General features: G+C 37.0%; 1 protein-coding gene across 1 annotated transcript in view; it reads left to right on the forward strand.

Moving 5' to 3' along the window:
- Positions 1–22,803, forward strand: part of LOC113052723 (homeobox protein cut-like 2) — a 144,743-nt gene that overhangs the window by 50,330 nt on the left and 71,610 nt on the right. Inside the window, 2 exon segments of the mRNA XM_026217140.1 lie at positions 7,933–8,043; positions 10,449–10,496. Of these exon segments, the coding sequence (XP_026072925.1) occupies positions 7,933–8,043; positions 10,449–10,496 (159 nt within the window).

Here is a 22,803-nt window from a genome sequence, read left to right on the forward strand (position 1 = left end):
TTACTCTAATATGCATTAAAAACATAATGCACCAATACTAGGGATTCAGTAGAAATAGAGTAATCAATAGTAAGTACACACCTACAACACACACACATATATACAGAAGTATGTTTGCATGCTATCAACAGGAGTGCATTAATTTTTTTTAAGAGAAATCCACAAAATAAGTCAATGGAAATGAATGTGATCTTCTACTTGTTCACTCTCGGAGAAAAGGTACGAAAGCGGTCACTCAAGTGTACCTTTTAAAATGTACTAAAATACAACTTATAGGGACTTTTTAAGAGTGTTCAGATAAATGTATTCAGAAAAATAATTATACCAATGTGTTCTGCATTTCTGCCTGGTTTCCTGTAAAATTTATTTGCTCAAATGCATCTCTTACTATGAGCAGTAGGTGGACCGTTTTTCAATCCTTTACATGACCAGGAGTCTCAAAAGTGTCTTTATAACGAGTCAATATTTTCAGTCCCCTGCTGAGGCGCAACTTTGGCTTAAACGCTCAGATAGATGCTTGAGGGCTTGTATTCCGAAGCGACACAACTGCCTGTACTTCTTCTTTTCAAACGTGTCCTTGCTAACAGAGCACAAACCCCGAACTGCGCTTTTCCTGACAACTGAAGCGTTTTCGAACAGTACGTGTGCTGTAGACAAGGTGTTGACGGATTGCGGTATGCTAGGTGCTGAAACTCCTAAATGAAGTGCAGCGTGACAACTAAATCCAGACGACGTGAGTCACACCTTCCCCGATCATTGTAACGCTCGCGCTCGTCTGCGGAGAGCCAGCTGACGGTTTGGGATTAATTATTCACAATCATTTCTCAGCCTCTGCTGGCAGGTTTAGAAAGGTGTTAAGATGTGATATTCAGAGACAGTGACCGCTAAATTCACACGTCGCCACAAAAGATTTAAACTCTGTGATGTTCAATTATGTGTTGTGCATTGTGCAACCAATATCACATTTTACAGTCAGTTTAATTGAGATATAACTTTTGATTGGCTGGACTTAGTAATATGCACAACTCTTGATGAATCAATTGCATTGCACAGTAGTTGAGTTTTCATAACTTGAGACTTGATGCAGAACTAAGCTAATCGCTAATCATTTGATGAGAAATGTTTGAGGATATATTTAAGGTATAGTTGACCTGAAAATGAAAATTGTATCATCATTTACTCTTGCTCAAGGTGTATGAGTTTCTTTCCTCTGTTGAACACAGAAGAAGATGATTTTAAAGAATGTGGGTAATGAAGCAGTTGCCGGTAGCCATTAAATTTTTTTTCTCCATACTATAGAAGTCAATGGCTACCGGCAGCTGTTTGGTTTCAGACGTTCTTAAAAATATTTCCTTTTGTGCTCAACAGAAGAAAGAAACATTCTGATTAGGTGCAACTTGAGGGTGAGAAAATGACAGAACTATCCCTTTAAAAAAATTTGCTGACTTCTTGTGTCAAATCGGAGCACTGTTTCTGATGTCACTTCCAAACCACTAGAGGAGACTACTGCATGTGAGATTACTGCTCACTGCTTTATCTCAATTCTTCCTAGGAGAAACAATTGAGATATTAAAAAGATCCCATTTGTGATTTTCCTCTCCTACGGCTAAACAAATGAAACCAGGGGACCTGAGGGGCATGGCAGCTCTGAGCGCGTCCAGCGGGCCACTTTCCTCTCTCCAGTCCAAGTCAGGGCAGATAACGGCTCATCTTCCATCTCTGCCATGGAAACCCGCCAGAAACGGCCCTATCCTGGATCTCTCCCAAACAACAACAACCAAAAAGAAGCAGAGAGAAGTGCTGTTGTTTTTGTCCATGTCGGGGGGTTTGAGGGGGTGGGGTTGGTGCCAGTATTAACGCGGGGGCCCGACTAGACTCCAGCGATGGGCCGTATTGATTGTGTTGATTTGATTCATTGATCGATCTCTCCTCTCGAATGTGGCGTCTGAGAAGCAGCACTAATCTGAAACAGCTAAGGACAAATCTTCTGCACAACACACAAACCGAGGAGATAAGAAAACATATGAAAAGAGACTGCACTTATCTAAATCATAGACTAGCCCTTCTGCTGTCCCTCGCTGCAGCCATTGTGTGTGTGTGTGTGTGTGTGTGTGCGTGTGTTGAATGCATGGTGCATGATTGTAGCTTTTCTTTCTACACTGATGTCTCTATTTCTGTGTTGTGTACATATCTTTTTTTTTTTTACACATCTGCATAAATAGGTAATTGTTTCATTTTTATATAACATGCATGCTGGGTTGCATATGTGCATGCAACTAGAGCACTGTTATTTTATATCATTTCTATAATATGCTTGCTGGTTTGCTTATCTGCATGCATAGATAATGGTCATATGGATGCCATTTTTGTATAAAGTGCATGCAGGGATGCATATCTGCATGCTCAGATAATAGTCCTGTAGATAGCACTGATTTACATTCCCAATGCAGGGTTGCATATGTGCATACATAGGTAATATTTAAGTACATATTTTAATGTATAACATGCATGCAGGGTTGCATATCTGCATATAACAGACATGCATGCATGTATATCTGCATGCATAGATAATGGCCTTGAAGATTTTTGTATGTACTTGTGTAGATTTCTCCACTGATGTATAGGTTTGTGTTTCTCTGTGTGTCAATGTACTTTAGATTTGATTTGGTTGTATAATATGCATGCAGGGTTGCATATCTACATGCATAGGTAATGGTCCCTGTTTGCGTGAACCTTTTGTGTGTTTTTTTTTTATTTTTATTTTTATGAGAGTGTGTGTGTGTGTGTGCAGCAGGGGTTTAGAGGCAGCACAATCACCAGGCAGAACAGAGTGGATCTATAAATTGATGGAATTCAAAGCCTGCAGCATCGATTACCATTATAACAAACAGCCGAGCCCAGAACGTCTGATTATTTTTAGACAAAGATTCTGTGCTCTCAGCAGCAATTCTGCTGATGCTGTCACACGCACAGACATCTGCCTATGATTGCAATTAGATGGGATACAAAAAGAAAAATAATACCTCCATCTGCACCCCCCCCCCTCTTTTTTTCCCATAACCACCTACTTTTTTGCAGTTAATTTTTCTGCTGGTCCAAACACTCTGGCTCACTGGTTGAGAACTCTCTTGTTTTCCTCACATGTCAACTTCCTCTATTCCCTGCTGTCATCAGCGAGAGGTGCCATAGATTCTGTGCTAATCGATGGTAAAGATTTTTTCGAACTCTATAGTGAATCTGAAGGTTATATCTCCGTGTTCTAACAGTCTGTGTATTTACAGTACACAATTTCATTTATGGCCCTTCATTGCTTGTTTGGTTCTTACAGACGACAAGCTCTCAGATCTGGTTCGGTTAACCCCTTGTTATCTTTTGTTGTCTTTTTGGTGCTTTTATATATCTCGGTCACTCGTAGACATGTTTGATTCAATGTCAAGTTCAACTGTTAAGAACGTTGCATATCTACGGAGCTGGACGACTGCACGTGAACGGAAACGCCTCAGCCAATCAGTTTTCCTCACTGGGTTGTCTGAGAGATGCTGGCCTCAGCAGGCTGGTTTTGCTTAGCTCCGCCCCCTGTGACATCGGCAGAGCTTCCCAGAGGGAAACTCATCAATTACAGACGGATGTTTGACTGGCACAGGCCTAATGACAGGGGCTCAATATTGACCCAGCTGCCCACCGCATCCTGAAAATACAGGCCCGATTGCCTTTTTCCAAACCCTTTAAACATTGAACGTTTGACTGAAGTTGTCTTCTTTTTACACACGAGTGTGGCTTTTCTTCAATACTGTTCAATAGTGACATTTCTTTGTGGCTTTCCCGCAACTAGGATCCGATTTAAAGCCATAGTTCATCCAAAAATTTTATTTCTGTCATCATTTACTCAGCCTCATGTCCATACAAACCTGTAGGACTTTTTCTTTTACAAGACACCAAGTCAAATTCTTCTTCTTTTGAGCTGTACAAATCATATATATGTGTGTGTGTGTGTGTGTGTGTGTGTGGGTGTGTGTGTGTGTATATAAACTGAAAAGGGGGAAAGGAGCAGATTTTAAAGCTGTAAGGACTAAGTTGTTTATCGTGATTGTTTTCCGAGCGTAACCCAGAGCTATTTTAGATGGCTCGTGTCAGACGGCAGTTCATGCGTCTCATGTTTACTGTAATTTTCCTGCTCAGAATGACTTTGACTAACGTGGATCATCACCTGCTGAGCACGCTTGCATTAACAGGCATCTCAGAGCCTCAGTGCATCATGGGTAGCAGAGAAATGAGGAAGAGCGATAGCATCAGGTGGGTCTGATGGCTGTCTGAGCACAAATGAACAAACATTAAAAAAAAAAAAAAACAAGAGAAGTGAAGCACGCTGCAGTTTGTTCTTGAAAGGTGAGAGCGAGCAGGTTTATTTCCAGCTCCTGCTGATGTCTCGTCTCTGTAGACGATGCAGGGAGCAAAGATGCTGTTTGTGATGTGTCAGATGTCAAAACTATTAATAAAAAAAAGGTTTCCTTTATATACTCCTATACTGTTAGTGCTGCCAAAACTGAAGCACAAGTTTCTGTAAATGCTTCTTAGCGGTGAAGTTTGTGCTCCGGCAATTAGCCGTGTTTCTTCAGTGCTGCTGTTCTTGATGCTTAAGAGTTTGAGATTTGTTCAAATCATTAATCAGAAGCTTTCATCTTCACTGTTTGTGCTGCAGATGTTGAGGAAATCAGCCACTTTTGGTGCATTAGTACTTTTTTTCTGAGGGATCAGACATTTTTGCCAGGAAAGGAAGTCTAAGAAAGAAAGAACCGATGAGCCAATAAAGAAAGAGCGAAAGAAAGAAAGAGCAAATTGATTGGTGAATGAAAAAAGAGCAAAAGACAGAAACAGATGAAAGAATGAAATAAAAAAGAAAGTGGATTTTTTTGCGAATTTAAAGAGTGAAAGAAAGAAAGATAAAGAAAGAAAGAGCGAAAGAAAGAAAGAAAGAGCAAATTGATTGGTGAATGAAAAAAGAGCAAAAGACAGAACAGATGAAAGAATGAAATAAAAAAGAAAGTGATTTTTTTGCGAATTAAAGAGTGAAAGAAAGAAAGATAAAGAAAGAAAGAGCGAAAGAAAGAAAGAAAGAAAGAGCAAATTGATTGGTGAATGAAAAAAGAGCAAAAGACAGAACAGATGAAAGAATGAAATAAAAAAGAAAGTGATTTTTTTGCAATTAAAGAGTGAAAGAAAGAAAGATAAAGAAAGAAAGAGCGAAAGAAAGAAAGAAAGAAAGAAAGAAAGAAAGAAAGAAAGAAAGAGCAAATTGATGGGTGAATGAAAGAAAGAGCAAAAGAAAGAACTGATGAAAGAAAGTGATTTTTGTTTGCAAATTAGAGCAAAAGAAAGAAAATTGATGGGTGAATGAAAGAAAGGAAAAGAAAGAAAGAGAAAGAAAGAAAGAAAGAAAGAAAGAAAGAAAGAAAGAAAGAAAGAAAGAAAGAAAATTGTTGGGTGAATGAAAGAATGGAAAAGAAAGATCAAATAGATGAGTGAAAGAAAGAAAGAAAGAAAGAAAGAAAGAAAATTGTTGGGTGAATGAAAGAAAGGAAAAGAAAGATAAAATAGATGAGAGAAAGAAAGAAAGAAAGAAAATTGATGGGTGAATGAAAGAAAGGAAAAGAAAGATAAAATAGATGAGTGAAGGAAAGAAAGAAAGAAAGAGAAAGAAAGAAAGAAAGAGAAAGAAAGAAAGAAAGAGAAAGAAAGAAAGAAAGAAAGAAAGAAAGAAAGAAAGAAAGAAAATTGTTGGGTGAATGAAAGAAAGGAAAAGAAAGATAAAATAGATGAGTGAAAGAAAGAAAGAGAGAAAGAAAGAAAGAAAGAAAGAAAGAAAAAGAGTAAATTTAAGTTTGCGAATTAAATAAAGAGCGAAAGAAAGAATGAATGAAAGAGCAAAAGAACAAATGAAAAAAAGAATCCTATCCTAAAAATGAATAATTTTATTCTAATTATTTTAATTAACACGTTGATTATCTGATCAAAAGTGACAGAAAGACATTTATAATATTTTTACTTATTTATAATATTACGTATATTTATAATATGAGATTTCTATTTCAAATAAATTCTGTTTCCACCAAAGATGTTAAGCAATAATCATTAGTTATTATTAATAATTGAGCAGCAATAATAACTGATTTCTGAAGATCATGTGACTGGAGTAATGATGCTGAAAATACAGCTTTGACCACTGCAATAAGTTATATTCAAATTGAAAAGGTTTTTTTTTATTATAAAAGCATTTCACATTATTACTGTTTTTACTGTATTTTTGATCTAATGAATATATCCTAGATGAGCAAAAAATACATCTTTCTAAAACATTATACTGGCAGTATATGTTTGTAACTCACTGAACAAACATTATACATAAAATCCTGCGAGATTCAAGTGAGAAATCACTGAGAATGGAAGCAGAAGATCAATAACGGGACAAAAATAAATGAAATGTTTAATTCCAAACACACAGTCCTACATATTTATTCAGAATTCGGGTCATGTCATTCAGCACACCTGCATTTGTAGATATATGACCCTTTAATGCACACTACGAAGTCAACTAAAAGAAGGAAACCTGTGCTGTGTTATTGGGTTGATAGCATCAGTGTTTCAGTTCTCTTCACATCGAGGTTCTCGTCTGTACGTCAGTCAGATAGATTAACAGCCTGTAGTCTGCTTAAATCCAACCATCACAGTCCATCAAACCTAAACAATCATGGCTTAACAGCTCTGTAAATGCCTTATATATATATTACACTTAAACACATGAACTGGCCATGCAGATCCTCATCACGCTTTCAGACTCCAGTGAAGAAAATCAAGAGTTTGAGAAACATCCAAGAATTTGTGCCGTAAATCTGGGGCTGCGTTACAGCTTTTGTCCTCAGGAATTCTTCTTCTCCCATTAGATAATGTTCTAAATTGCCTTTAAGTAAGAGTACAGATTAATTAAAACATAGTCCATTTAATTTCATGTCATGTATGAATTTGGTACAGTAATAAGAAAAGAAAAGCCATCTCGCTCATTTTCAACACAAAGAGCTGACGGTGAGAGACTGTGAGGACAGATATGTTTAATAACTAGTGTGAGATGTAAAACATGACTTGGAATAATTGTTGTTTGAATGAATTCTGTAGGGGTTTGTGTACTAATTTCAATTAAGGACCAAAACAAGTTCACACAAAAATGTTTTCCTACAAAACAACCTCTGGCTTTGCACCCCAAAACTCACTATGCATATATATTTGATAAAAAAATTCAGTAATATCATAAAATGTTATTACAACTTAAAATGACAGTTTTCTATGTAAATATATCGTAACTGTAATGTATTCCTGTGATGCACAGCTGTATTTTCAGCATCATTCCTCCAGTCTTCAGAGTCACATGATCCTATATATCCATCCATCCATAAAATGCTATTACTATTACGCCACAATGTCTGTGAAACCATGTCAGTGTGATGGTACATGAAAAAAAAAAAAAAAAATGCAGCACTATTTTTTTATATTGATTTTGTTTGTGCCGATCTCTCTTGAGTTGAATAGATGGATACTGGTGAATATTCAGAGTTCCTGTGCATGTGCTATTCTCTCCCTCCTCCTCCTGTTTCTCTCTCTCTCTCTCTCCCATGACCGTTGCAGAGGTATTGATTATTTTGGATTCTGATTATCTAAAAGGCCTTCTGCCACTGAAGGCATTGGATTTATTTTAGTTTAATTATTAATGGGGCTGAGCTTACAGTAAGCAGTCTCCTTCTATCAGATCATGACGGATTACACGGTTAATATTCAGCAGCGTATATTTATTTATGTGTGTACTAAGCTGTGTATATGAGTGTTGGCAGGCCTCTCTAAAGCATGTCTCTCTCTCTCTCTCTCTTGTTCTCTTTGTCTCTGTAGAGGGAGCTGAATTCAGTGGCGGCACAGCTAGCAGGCCGACAGGAGGAGAGCGAGGACTCCCATAAGCACCTGGTGGAGCTGAGCCGGGAATTCAAGAAAAATGTCCCAGAGGTGAGTGGGAAGGCAGGTTCATGCTGAAAGACCCTTTTAAAGTTTTCCTTACCTGAGACAGAAACCGAGTTTGGGTTCAAGTTTTTAGCATAATTTTTTTCATAGGAGCTTCTGTTTTGTTTGATCCTTCACTATTTTTTATTTTTATTCTCTTGTCTGAACTCCTCCCCTTCTCATATTTCAAATCTTTGTGAGCCAATCAGGTGATCCGTAAGCACCATGTGACTAAGTGTTGTGGAAGGGCTGGAAAATGACATCGTGATAAAACTGATCAGCTGATTTCGGCACTTTTTTTGAATGTTGTGCAAATACACTTATTTCCATATTTACATTTTTGACATTTACATGCATTTTTTTGTTACTTTTTAACATCATTTATAAAAACAGTCCATTCAATCTTTTTTTATTTTCAACATTGATAATAACAATACATTTTTCTTAAGTAACAAATCAGCATATTTTCATGATTTCTGAAGATCATGTGACACTGAAGAGGAATGATGCTGAAAATTCAGCTGTGCATCACAAAAATAAATTACAGTTTACAATATATTCACATAGAAACCAGCTTTTTACATTTCACATTATAAATGATGTCACTGTATTTTTGATCAAATAAATGTTGCTTAGGAGAGTCTTTCAGGAACATAATAACCCCAGACTTTTGCGCGTAACATTTTTTTTCTTAAATGCACAGATAATTTAATATCTATATATTTTTTGAAAAGCCAGCAATGAAGAGTTTCAGAAACAGATCCCGTAAAAACGATAAAAACTGTAAAAAGTTGTTTTTGTTCCCACCCCTCACTTCTCCTCTTCGGATATGAGCCATTGCTAGCTAATATTCTTCCCTCCAGTATCAGCACTAATAGTGTAACACAGAGTATCTGCCGTTTACTGACGTTACTCGTCACATCCAGACATCAGCTTTTAATCTTCCAGAACCTTCAGCTAAAAACCCTCTCAGAAAATGAGCGGCTCGTTCCCGTGGAGGAAAATCCAGCGCTGAACCTCTTTAAGTTAAAGTCCCTCTCTGTTTAAATTCCCATCACTCTAATCCAGAGCTGCTCTTCAGGTAAAGGTGACGCGCGAGGAATGCTTGTCACGCATCTCTCATTATACACGCTTTGACATTTTACATTTTTCCTCGTTAGCGGCCTTCCTTTTTTCCGAGGCTGCGTTTGAAGCTTCGACGCGATCAGACCTCTCGACTCAGAAGCCCAACTCCTCGTTTGCTCTCCACTTGACACAAATGTCATCAGTGACAATCAGACTTTACAAGATTAGCAAACGTCTGGAGCTCATGCTAGCCGTATCGTTAAAGAATGGGGCGTAATTGATCCTAAACAAAGCAGAAGTAATGGATTGACAGGAGAATCAGATGAGTTATTTGTGTTAACGGAGAAGTTGTTATTGTCTTCAGCCAAAGGTCCTCGGTTCGATACAGTATTTATTAACAACATACTGAATGAGACGTACTGTTGATTACCACAGACATTCTTTTTTTGGGGGGGCATTCACAATGCTAATGCATATACAGTGGAAGTCTATGGAGGAAAACAGTGGATTAAAACCAGAACTCGTACATTTGTTAAAGAACTAGAATTTTTATACCAATTTAATGTTATTTGAGCTGAATTATCATCACTTTTAGTAGTATAAGTACTGTTTTAGGTGGACGAACTTCTGGTTATTTGTTACCAATGTAAACCAATGTGAGTTTTCTCTTGAAATACTGTATACAAGTTTATAGTGACAAAGAGTGTCTCTGTCATACTAGTCTCATTGTTAACATGAATGTTGTTCAAAGTTAATTTTTTAAAATGTTTATCATGTTGAAATAATTTGATACACAGACAACTAAAGCTGTACACCAATGTTTTTTTTAATATTTTGAATTAGATAAAATTTTATATATTTTTTTATATTTTATCATATCATTTTATTATTTTGTAAAAATTACAATGTATATAATCTTATTTTAGTTTAGCCAATTCAGTTTAGTTTTTGTATTTAGTTTTTTTTTTTCAACTAATACTTTTTTTTTTTTTTTTTTATGTCTAATACATTTTTCATTAACTTTTGCAGCTTATCCATTAGATGCACCAAATGTTCGGAGTAGAAGTATTGGGAATTGCATTTTTTGTAACCGTGAAATGCCATTTGACTCAAAAAAAAAAAAAAAAAGAAAAAAAGAAAAAGTTAATTATTCAATCCAAAATCAAGAGCAAATTTATATTTAAATAGATTTTGCATAAATAAAATATGAACTATTTTATGAAGATTAGATTCTTTTGCATTGTGAATTTTATTATTATTCTTTTTTTTTATCGCAATAAAAAACGATTTTTTCCCAAAACTGTCCTTTGAAAATGATGCACAACAGTTTTGTTCTCTGTGTTTAGGAGGTGTTGGAGATGGTTTCGCCCGTCCTCAAGAGTTTCCAAGCTCAGGTCAGTCAACGCCCCCCGTTTAATGCAGATAACATCATATCCACCTCAAAAACAGTGCAGCTCTCATGTCTGTTCCTGCTGGAGATATTTATATATTACTACATGAAATAACATCCAAATCAGTTGATTGCATTTAGGCATCCGTCATTGTTTCTATTCGTCTTATTTAGCCGTTTGCTGCCTTTCCCAGGGATCAAAACTCTCTGGGCATCACGTCATCCGTATCTGTACTCCCTCCACTGGCCTTCACTCTATTGACTGGTATTATTTTCCCGTCAGACTTAAGTAGCATCTCTCCTCCATTAAGACGCAGGAGTACAGGACGCCTCTCTCACTCTCTCTCTGTCATGCTGTTGTAATGGTGCACTCGCCGATCCTTCCCTGACATGCTCCTGTCGAGAAAGTCATCTGATCTCCTCTCAAAGCCAGTGCTCGAGCCATTAAACAGCAGATCATAAATCATATTTGCAATCCTCGTCTGTGGTCCAGAAAGCTCCAGCATACTGAATGATAATGCATGTTTCCCGTCTCATCGGGAGTGATTCGCTGCTGTGGCAGAGTCCAGCTGGCCACATGATGTTATGTTGTACAGCAATGCAATGGCATTTTCATGAAAAAGTGTCTTAGGCCTGATATTAAAAGGATAGTTAACCCAAAAATGAACCATCATTTACTCACCCTCAAGTTATTCCAAGCCTGCATGAGTTTCTTTCTTCTGTTGAACACAAAAGAAGATATTTTGAAGAATGTTGGCAATCAAAAGGTTAACAGTAGCCATCGACTGCATTAGTTTGGAGAACAAGTATTATGGAAGTCAATAGGTACCAGAGGCTTAGACATGCTAGACATGTTTTCATGATCTATTCTCAGTGGATAATGTCCTGGCCTTAATTTACTTTTTTGTCTTGTGTCTGAATATGAAAGTAAAATGAGTTGCAAACAGGCTTTTACATTTAAGCAATAAAATTTGTTGCTGTGCTGTATGGTGAATATAGTCGTAGCAAAAGGGAATTAATAAATACAATCAGGGCTCCCATGGTTAAAAAAATCAAGGAATTTCTCAAAAACAAAAATAAGTTAGCTTTTTATTTATTTATTTATTTCACTTCAATATAAATCATAAGCATAATGCAATTATGCAGTATTTTTTTTATGTTATTTTTAAAAAATCTTATACTTTAATCACAATTGGAAAACTCATTGGAACTCATATAAATTATTATTTTATATTTAAGTATATTCAATTACATGATTTTTTTCTAGCTGTGAACCGCTCTTAAATATTTTGCACAATTTTTATGAATGCAATCTTAAATAAATAATATCCAGTGATCATAAACAACTGGGAAAGTCATGAGTATTCATTCTTTATATGGTGAGGGAAGCTTTACAACATGACGACAAATACTCACAATATAGCATGAGTGATTTGAGTCCCTCATTGCTTTTTTTGAATGGTTAATATACTTTTTTTTTAATAACTTTTTGAGTTGATTTTATTTTTATTTTTTTATTTTGTTTTGTGGTATTTAGGTCCTGACATAGAGGTTAATTGTTGTTTATTTTGGCTTATGTGCAGTAATGTTGCTGGTGTACGTTATAATTGTTACAATACCGAGTTTTGAACGACTGGAACGACCTATGCATTTTATAATTTGTAGATCTAGAGCCGCCCTGACTGAGAGGTGCATGATGGGTAAACTTCACAGGGACCACTTACTGCTGGAGAAGTTTAACCGTGAGAGTTAACTACGTGAGTTTGTGGCATTATGTAGGTGGAGTGTGTTTGCGTGTTCTAGGTCCCTCTGAAGCGCGCGCATGTGTGTGTGTGTGTGTGTGTTTTAGGTCTCTTCGGCCCTCGTTCTCCTCCCTTCTCTAGCGTCGCGCTTTCTTGAGGTCCCCAGTGGTTCTTGGACCCTTATTGTGCCACTTTTAAAAGCGAAGTTGTCTGCTTTGAAGTGTTTGCGACATGACAGGTTTCTCTTTTCTTTCTCTGTTTCATTTCTGCGCGTCCCTCCCTCTCCTCCCCTCCTGCCGCGTCTGCTAATTATCGTTAACCAGGCGGCTGATTAGAAGCACACGCCGACCTAGATTCCCGAAGTGTTGGTCGCATGAAAGGGTTAATCCCCGAGCTGGTGGCTGTCATTGGTCGTCTCCTTTCTCCTCCTGCTCCTTCTTCTTCTTCTTCTTCTTCTTTCCTGTTCTTTTCTCTTTCGGAGTGGAAGAGAGCTAATGAGGTCCCGTCAGAGCCGGGGAGAGGTGTTAATTTGGCCTGTGAAGTGGAAAGGAGATTAAGGACAGTAAGAAGTCGAGTTTACGGCTTAAAATACATCGCTGTCCTTATTAATCCAAAGGCCCTGGGAGACCAGCAGCACTTTTTGGTTTTATAATGAAGAGTGTCTTATAATGAAGGTAATTTTAATAAAATTTACTGCGAGGAGGCTTGCGTCCGACGGCGTGTGTGTTTTAATAGAGTCGGCCGCACCGCTGGGCTGATATTGGAGAGGTGCTCCAACCTTTTTCTCCATTTGAGAAGTGTTACGCCACACAGTTCACCTTAAGAAGAGAAAACGGTTTCAAACTTTTGCCAAACACATGGAAAACGAAGCCCTAATCAAACAAAGGGTAAATCACTGCTGATTGGACTAATAAGGCATCTTTAGGATGCCATAGGGCAATTAAGCATTTAAAGCCTGACATAAGAACTAATAGTCGAATAAAATATATATATTTTTAAAGAACAGAACCTTTACACAAAGGGAGGTTTGCATATGTGTTTATTGTTGAGCATTATATTTGAGCTTTCAGGCTTTTATGCCTCATATAGTTCGATACAGTGATAATATGAAGGAAAAAATGCTTCAGTTTTATTCAAAAATATGCAGTTTGGTGTAGATGCTGATATTTATATGGCCAAAAAAAATTTGATAGACTTACATAAAATGCATATAAATATCAGTCATCACTCTATATCTCCCAATAATATATCTTAGTAAGTTTGTTTAAATGCTTAGTTTGATGGTAAAAAGATGTAATGCAATGCAACACAAAGATAAACAAGAGTTCCTAAAAGGCCTGAAGATCATATTTGATACTTTTCATGATTTTTCTGAAAAATTGTATTTGCATAATCTAGTAAACCTGCTTCAGTTCTGTGAGTGTTCATCTTGAAATATTACTAACAATGTAAAAATGATTCCTACATTTACTTCCTACAGGAATTCCTACAAAAATCTCAGTAAAGATTTCACACTGAAAGAGGACATATGTGACCCTGGGCCACAAAACCAGTCCAGATTTATACATCATCTCAAAGCTGAATAAATAAGCTTTCCATTGATGTATGATTATTAGGATCAGACAATATTTGGCAGAGATACAACTATTTGAATATCTGGAATCTGAGGGTGCAAAAAAAAATCTAAATACTGAGAAAATCATCTTTAAAGTTGCCCAAATGAAGTCTTTAGCAATGCTTATTAAGTTTTTATATATATATAATCTAGGAAATTTACAAAATATCTTAATGGAACATGATCTTAACTTAACATCCTAATGATTTTTGGCATAAAAGAAAAATCGACAATTTTGACCCATACAATGTTTTTTGGCTATTGCTACAAATATCCCCTTGAGACTTAAGACTTCTTTATACCGTTATTACTAATTATACCGTAAGACCTTTAACTTGATAAAGTCTAAACTATCAAGCAGACGACAGAAGGCTTTTTTTGCCATTTAAAGAAATATTTTATCCAGAAATGAAAATGCAAGTTATTTATCAATTATGGAGTCTTTCATGGTAGTTTATGGCTTTTTTTCAGTTTTATCAGTTTTAATTTTTTGTTAAACTAACCCGTAAACTGTCATGATTTGGTCCAATATAAATTTCAATATCATATTAGATCTTTGGGCTTATGATAGGGATCTATTTGGGGTATTAGCAGGAGTCTGGTACATTTCTTTTAGGACGTTTTGACTAGGAGCAGATGGTTTTGTGTCGCTGGTTTAAGATGTCAGGCCCACATTAACCAGTCAGCTCATTTTCTCTCCCTCTCCGTGTCTGGTTGGCGCTCGCAGAGAGAAAACATCCACGCAGGGCCCTAATTATGAAAACTTGCTTTACAAAGATAATCCGAGGAGTAATTTAGCGTGCACAATGAGAGTCGTGGTGCTGTGCAGATGGAGAATCTGATAAATAGTTCGGAACATGTAATTAGCAACTCGGTTCTGTTTCGTGCCATTAACCCCTGCAGCCCAGAAATCTTCACCCGCCATTATCAGACGAAGAGGTAAAACGCAATCCGGCTGACTACACAACCCAATCCAGACCCGCTATTCATCTCGCTCAGCTTGTGGGGATTCAGTCAGACACCTGTTTTCTGGGGCAGGAGGGTCTCCAGTGTTTCAGGAGAACATTTAAGACACTCGGCTCTGAATTATTCATCTGTGGAGTGGATGGGTTTTCTGCATACGTGCACACATTAGTGCAGACAAAGTCCTTTACTTCTGGATGCATTTGTTTCAGTGATGTGCAGAAAAGCAAAATGACACAATAGGATATGTTCAATAGCTAATATGTGTAGAGCATGATATTGCATTTCTGGGCGTTTGACTTGCTTTATTCGACACACATGTAAAACAGAGAGACAGAAAGTTTTCAGGAAGAGAAACAAGGATGTGATTCAGATATGTTGCTGGTGCTTCACTCAAACAGAAATGTTTCAGAAATGGAAATTCATGCAGTTTATTTTATCAATATACACTACTGTTCAAAAGTTTGTAAGAAATTAATACTTTTATTTAGCATGTTAAATTGATAAAAAGTGACAGTCGATGCATTAAAAATCTATTTCAAGTAATACATAAATGTTGTTCTTTTGAGCTTTCTATTCATCAAAGAATTATAAAAAATTGCTTTTCCATAAAACTGTAACAAGGAGTCAGAAAATGGTCATACAGGCAGAAATCAGGAACAGCGTCAGGTGTGTTAGCGATATCCAGAATCATTAACGTAACAAGCAGAGATCGGGGCAGGCACCAGAAAATCAGAGTTGGTTACACAATCCAAGATCAGACACGGGAAAACAAACACAAGGGAAAACGCTCGGAAAAGCTAGACAGGCTAAACAAGACTTTGCAGTGAGTGAGAGTGATTGTGCTGTTTTTATGTGTGTGTAAATGAGGTGCAGGTGTGGCAAGGAAATTGGCGGATAAATGAGGTGCAGGTGTGGCAAGGTGATTGTGATGCAGTGACTCATGGGGAATGTAGTTCGGGTGTGGTGCAACAGTATGAGAGGTGCTAGTGTCCAAGTGACATCTGGTGGTAGAAGGGTTAAATGGTCCTGGGCACTCCATCTAATGATCGTGACAAAAACTATGAATCAGCACAACTGTTTTCGACATTAACAATAACAAGAAATGTTTCTTGAGCAACAAATCATCATATTTTCATGATTTCTGAAGGTCATGTGACACTGAAGACTGGAGGAATGATGTTGAAAATTCAGCGCTGCATCACAGAAATAAATTACATCTTATAAGATATTTAAATAGAAAACAGTTGTTCTAAATAGCAATAATATTTCACAATATTACAGTTTTTTCTGTATTTTTAATTGAATAAATTGAACCTTAGTGAGCAGAAGAAACAGACCAAATAAGAAAAATTGTGAACAATTCATCAGTGCACACTATTTAAAAAAAGATGTCTTTTAATTATGTCTTTTAATCAGAATAAAAAAGAATCTTGCTTTGGCGTTTACCTAGGAAAATATTGATAAATGTCATCACTGTGCACATTTTGCGACCCAATCAAATCCCATTAACTCAAATCAAGTTCAACCCCCCCTTTTTGTAATAATTTTTCATTAAAAAATGACACATTACAGCTTTTTAATATCATTTGATGTTGATTTTATGCTGGATCTCAGTTTGTAAATAAACTGTAGGTGCTTGCTTGTTTTTAAGAGGACGCATCCTAGACATTCTCACTAACTGTAATTTATACAGCATCATAAATCATGATACTGTTTGTTTGGGCCGGTAAGCTCGGCTGACCTTGCGGTGTGGCCTGAATATCCGCCGCAAGGTAAGTCGCTCCTTCTTTGATCCAGCGACAACACGTAAGGGCCGGTCCTTCCTCTGCTTTTTGATTAATTCCTAAAGGAAATGATAATTCATCTTGAATGTATAAATATGTTATGAATCGTGGAATAAATCAAAGAGTAATGGCACGATAATTAATTATAGCAGTATGTAAGAGAAGAGCGCGTTATGTGGCTTGCTTCCTCTCAGCGTTATGATGAGAAGAGCTGTAATTACCTTCCTGTTCTAGAGGCTGCCTCCGGCTGTGCCGATTTGTACGCTCCTGTGGGCCTAGCGCTCGTAAACCTTTTCCCAAGCTAATTGTCGTGAGGGCCTAATGCACTGCCATAGCTCAAGTCTCAAACGCACTTTCTACAACTACAAGTTCATTTCTGAAATGCTTCTGATGCCTTCAAATGCTGTCTAGGTAGGGAGCTCGCTAGATTTTAGAACGACTTCGATGTGTGTGAGGTGAATGCGTCTGTTTGGAACATTTTCAGGTGTGTGTGTGTGCGTTCGTGTGTGTTTCTTCAGGCATTGTCTTAATTTTATTGAGTTGCAATGTTGACTCACAAAAGCATGTCTGATTGAAACATTAGTGAAAGCCTTTTAAAGTTTCATTTTAAATCATGGCACGGTTTGAACACAGTTACTGCTGAGCTATTCGATGGACTCGTTAACATGAATGTGTCAAATATTAACTATAGGGAATCTTGTAAAAAGCTCTCTCTGTAGACTGCAATTCAGTTCCCAGACTCATTCTTAAACAGCACTTCAGATGATGCATACTAACATTTAGAAAGTCCTTTGTTCAAAGTTCAAATGCTAATGTTAATGATGCACTTTTATTTTTCACATGGTGTTCCCATCATTTTGAGCCATGTTTGCTAAAGCAAGAATTACTGTTATTGCTTATATTTCTGATTAAATTAGAATAAACTTCTGTGCACTGCTCAACTGGTAGAGCACTGCGCTAGCACGCAAGCAAGCGCAAGGTTGGGGGTTCGATTCCCCGGGAACACATGATATGTAAAAATTGATAGCCTGAATGCACTGTAAGTCGCTTTGGATAAAAGCGTCTGCTAAATGCATAAATTTATTTTAATGTTAAATTTAATAATGTTTTATTATTTATTTAATTCTTAATGTAAATTTTATTTTTTATATTTTGGTTAATTTTAGTTTTAGTAATTTTGTAGTACTTAATTAAAAAAAAAACTTTTTAGTTTATTTTTTATTTAATTTATTTATTTTATTCAGCTTTATTTATTACCGTAAACTTTTTTTTTTTTTTTTTAACAAGGCAACATTTTTTTTATTAAACTTTGTTATAATTTTCAATAATGAAAATGCTTTTTAATGGTTTTAGTTAACGATATGGTATTATAATAGTATAGTATTATATATACTATGTGTGTTTTGAATTAGATTTTTATTTTGAGTTTTAATACTTTTTTGTATCTTTTTTAATTTTTTTTATTTCTATTTATCCTTATTTTAGTTTTAGTCATTGTAGTGTTACAACTTACACTTGTTTCATCTTATATTTATATTCATCTAATATTTATATTTTATTTAATTGAAGCTTTATTACAATAACAACAAATATTTTTAATTGTTTAGGTAACAATAACAAGACTGCCCATGAGCCCAAGTTTTAAATCCATAACTCATCCTACACCGTTTGTACACCATATACAGTACATACAAAAATCAGCTGTTTTTTTTACTTTGAGGCCTCAAGTTCTTTCTAGAGACTCAAATATCATAGAGACTTTAGGATGGACTAGAAACCACCCAAAACACCATAGCAATGCAATTAAAACATCCTCGTAGCATCGGGTTTTTCCACGGGCAAACACCACTCACGCTCTCTTCAGAAAATGTGAAAATGAGTTCTGTATTCTACAACTTTCCTTCTACCTCAGTGTCCCTGTTCTAATGTGCTAATGACTACGGCTGTCACAGGCTGAGCCACACTAGCAGGTTCACGAGCAGCAGGTCCATTAGGTATTCCTGTCACGCCGGTGGCCGCAGCCCACAGAGCTGATATAAATAGGTTGCAGCAGGCCTGAAACCGGGACTCTCCTCTCCTCTCCTGTCCTCTCCTCCCCGACTTTATCACCCGTGTCCTGCACGTGTTAGCGGGGTGTGATCTCTGCTGCTTTTCTCTTTGTCTCTCTCTCGGTTCACACACTCTCTTGTGCCCGTGTGGGAGAGAGTTCACAGAAGTGTGAGCTTTAGCCCTCCTTAATCTACTGCATTCATTGCATTACACTTTTAAAGGCATGGTTCAGTCAGACGTGAAAATTCATGTGTTTTTGTCACTCAGGTAATTAATTGTTTTTATGTTTTATGATCTATATAAAATACACATATATATTGTACCGAAAGCACAATTTTCAATCAGTGAAAGTTTGTTTCTTCATCAGATTTGGGGAAATGTAGCATTGCATCACTTGCTCAGCAATGTATGCTCTGCAGTGAATGGGTGCCGTCAGAATGAGAGTCCAAACAGCTGATAAAAACATCACAGTAATCCACAGCACTCCAGTCTATTAGCTAATGTCTTGTGAATTGAAAAGCTGCACCATTATGACATTTGTAGCTGCAAACCATTGCTTTCAGAACAAAATAAGAGTCAGTTATCCATCATATTGCTTTTCCAGTGAAAAAGTGTTCTTGTCTGAATCAGGAAAGAAATCTGCACAGATCTAGCACTGTTTAGAAGTCAAACTAACTGTTATAAACAAATATGCGAGTGGAATTTGGTGTGAGAGGAAAACTTTTTTATTGGAGGAAATGTTATGAATTATGGACTCTTTGGGCCAGGATCAACAGTTTGAAGTTAAAACATCCTAATGATGGATTTGTTTCTTACAAACACGCAGCTTTTGGCTTCTTAAGACATTAACCGATGGACTGGAGTGGTGTGGATTACTTGTGGATTATTATGATGTTTTTATCAGCTGTTTGGACTCTCATTCTGACGGCACCCATTCACTGCAGAGGATCCATTGGTGAGCAAGAGATGTAATACTACATTTCCCCAAATGTGATGAAGAAACAAACTCATCTACATCTTGGATGGACTGAGGGCATACATTTCCAGCAAATTTTCATTTTGGGGAGAACTGCTCCTTTAATATTGCTTAGTGATTCAAAGAAAACTGTGATGTCACAATATTGTAATGCTTTAATAATTGTGTTTTTTAAATGTTTTCAAGTGGTAGAGCATTGCGTTAGCAGCGCAAGGTTGTGGGTTCAATTCCCAGGGAACACATGTTAGGTAAAAACTGTTAGCCTGAATGCACTGTAAGTTGATTTGGATAAAAGCATCTGCTAAATGCATTAATAAAAAAAATATTTTAATGCTACCACATGCAAATACTCCATGGTACTTAAAAAAATTAAATTTGCAAACAGCTGCATATTGAGTCTGAGTACATTAGAAACTAGTTTACTATTTGCATATGCATCTTACAGACAGCTTAACGGTATGCGTAAGCTAATTTGTTCCTCGTTTTATGAGCTGCCTAAGTTGTCCAAAAGCATGTCAAACCAATTCTATAGAGACTTCAGAGCCAGTTAAACACAGTAAACATGCATCGGACTGCTTGCTATCTTGCATTAGTGACAAAATGTCCACACAGTGAGTTGAGAATGCAGGACATCAGATGAACAACAGCAGCGGCTGGTGCTTTTTAGGAATATATATATATATATATATATATATATATATATATATATATATATATATATATATATATATATATATATATACTTTGTATTTTTTTGTCAGTTTAACTTGATGTACTAAAATAACCAAAAATATATATATTTATTTTTTTAATAAAAACTAAATAGCCATATTACAAAACAACTCATAAAAGTGATAAATACATAAAACTTTAACTAAAATTAAACTGTAGAAAAAAAACATTTTAAATATTTATTAAAAAAACAAGAATTTTTTATATAATTATATAAAATTATATATAGTATAATATATAATTGTTATATTTTTTACAGTTTTTTCTTTTCTTTAAAAAAAACCCCTCTCTCTCTTTTTTTTTTTTTTTTTACAGTGACATAAGTATTGTTAAGAGACACTTTGCAGTCCGACGTGAACCTGCATCATCATCACCATGGCTCAGTGTGTCTGTAGCCCATGCATGAATGGCTGTGCTCAGACTCTTGTAAGTGTGTGTGTGTGTGTGTGTGTGTGTGTGTGAGATCCTGTAGCACTACAGCTGTTTAGCACACGTCGGCCCTCGCCGCAGAGCACTGGTTTGTTATGCTTCTAAAACGAATGCCTTGTCTGCATGTGTACGGACAAGATATTTGTCATTTAGAGTGGCGTTTCTACAGACAGTGTGTTCATGTTTGTGTGTGTGTGTGTGTTTTATAAATATCTCTCTCACTGTAGCCAGGTGGAATTGATGCGCTTCAGCACATTTTGCAGGGTGTCGTCAGCGGAGGCTTTAATTTTCACCGTCCTGACAGCACGAGGTCTCGAGCTCAAAAGATGCAATGCCAGAGTGATGCTACTGCTGTGCAAATGTTGGACGTGTTTGCGGATGCAGCATCGGCGTCACACACACACACACACACACAGAGTCACAGACAAAACAGCCATCGCTCTGTGTCACAGAATAGGGTCAGACGTATAAAGAGCATCTGCAGCATCTCTTTGTCTTTAGATCTCACACACCTGGAGGAAATACCCACATTATTTGGTCCCTTGCTGCTTGCTAAAATGTGCAGTATTCAGCTGTATCCCACAATGCAGTGCACTTGACTGCTTCTAGCATGATGAAAGCATGCTTTTTTATTTTTTATCAAAATTCATTTTCATGTGTTCGGTTTCGGGACAGTAGGATTGTGCAAAATTCAGAATGTAAGAATCGATTCTCTTTCATTGAATGAGTGTGAATTTGAACTGAACTTGTCGCAACACACAGGAAGTTGTAGTTTGAATTCAAATGACAGGAAGAGGAATTTACTGAAGTGCAATGATCCACAAAAGGTTATGTCATCCATCCATCATTCCGTCTGTCATTCTTTCTGCGTTCCATCCATCCATTGTTCTGTCTACCTGTCATTCTGTCAGTCGTTCTATCCTTTTATCCATCCATCCATCCCTGTATTGTTCTGTATATATCTTCCCTTCCATCGTTCCATCCATCCAATAATCTATGCAGAACAGACCATATTTCCTAAGATGGAAGAAGGAAGTCTTGCACAGATGTTTGATGTGAGCCTCAAAGGTCAGATGAGAGTCCCAGGTTGCTAACTGATGTTGAAAGTGGAATATTCTGTCCAGAAAAGTTAACGCTGGTAATGCCAGATGTCCAGACTTGATGTGGCATCTTTAAACTGTTTAACTGCTCTTTACTTATTTATTCATTCATTACAAAAAAATGAGAAAGTAAACTATTGAATGTATTTAGGTTCAAGATGTTCTGTATATGGAGAGTGGATATATAAATGTGACCGAATGTAAACGGTCAAAGCTGGCAGAGTTAGACGATGTTGCTGTTTTGTTTGCTTGTGAGCAGAAAACACACGATGTGTAGAAATGAGGCCAGATTCTCTCGGTCTGCGATACGTGCTCGCGGATGTCAAGGAGTGAGCCGCTGCTCGCCGGCACAAACACACTCAAATTAGCCAATAAAAACGTGTGAAATGGGTGCCGGAGCGCCGGCCGAGGACATGCCAAAAGAAATGGACATCAGCTCTCTTTGACACACACCGGGAGCGGCTGAGACGCGAGGCGGGGGGAAGACGGGAACGACAGAACGCAGGAGCTGAGTCAGAGAGCAGCTTTAGTGTTTGTAATCAAACCGGTGACATGTGTTTGCAGAGCGCCATCAGCTCAGTCAAGCCAAATGTGCCGCTCTCAAATGACTCGTCCACACACACAAAAAACACCGACAGCTGACTGTGACGTGCGTAGACCATTCAGAAGTGTGAAGTAAACGTGTGAGTGGAGCATTCGTGGATAACTCTGACCATTTGCTGGTATGTGGCTGGTGGAGATAAATGGTGTTTTTGTTCTTCATTTACTGCACCCTTAAGTTGTTCAAAACTGGGCACCAAAGAAGATATTTTGAAGAAAGTTGGTAACTAAACAGTTGACGGCATTCATTGACTTCCTTAGTATGAAAACAATACTATGGAAGTCAATGGCTACCATTAACTGTTTGGCTACCCTGTG

The sequence above is a fragment of the Carassius auratus genome, chromosome 33 (genome assembly GCF_003368295.1).
Source record: "Carassius auratus strain Wakin chromosome 33, ASM336829v1, whole genome shotgun sequence".
Classification (NCBI taxonomy): domain Eukaryota; kingdom Metazoa; phylum Chordata; class Actinopteri; order Cypriniformes; family Cyprinidae; genus Carassius; species Carassius auratus.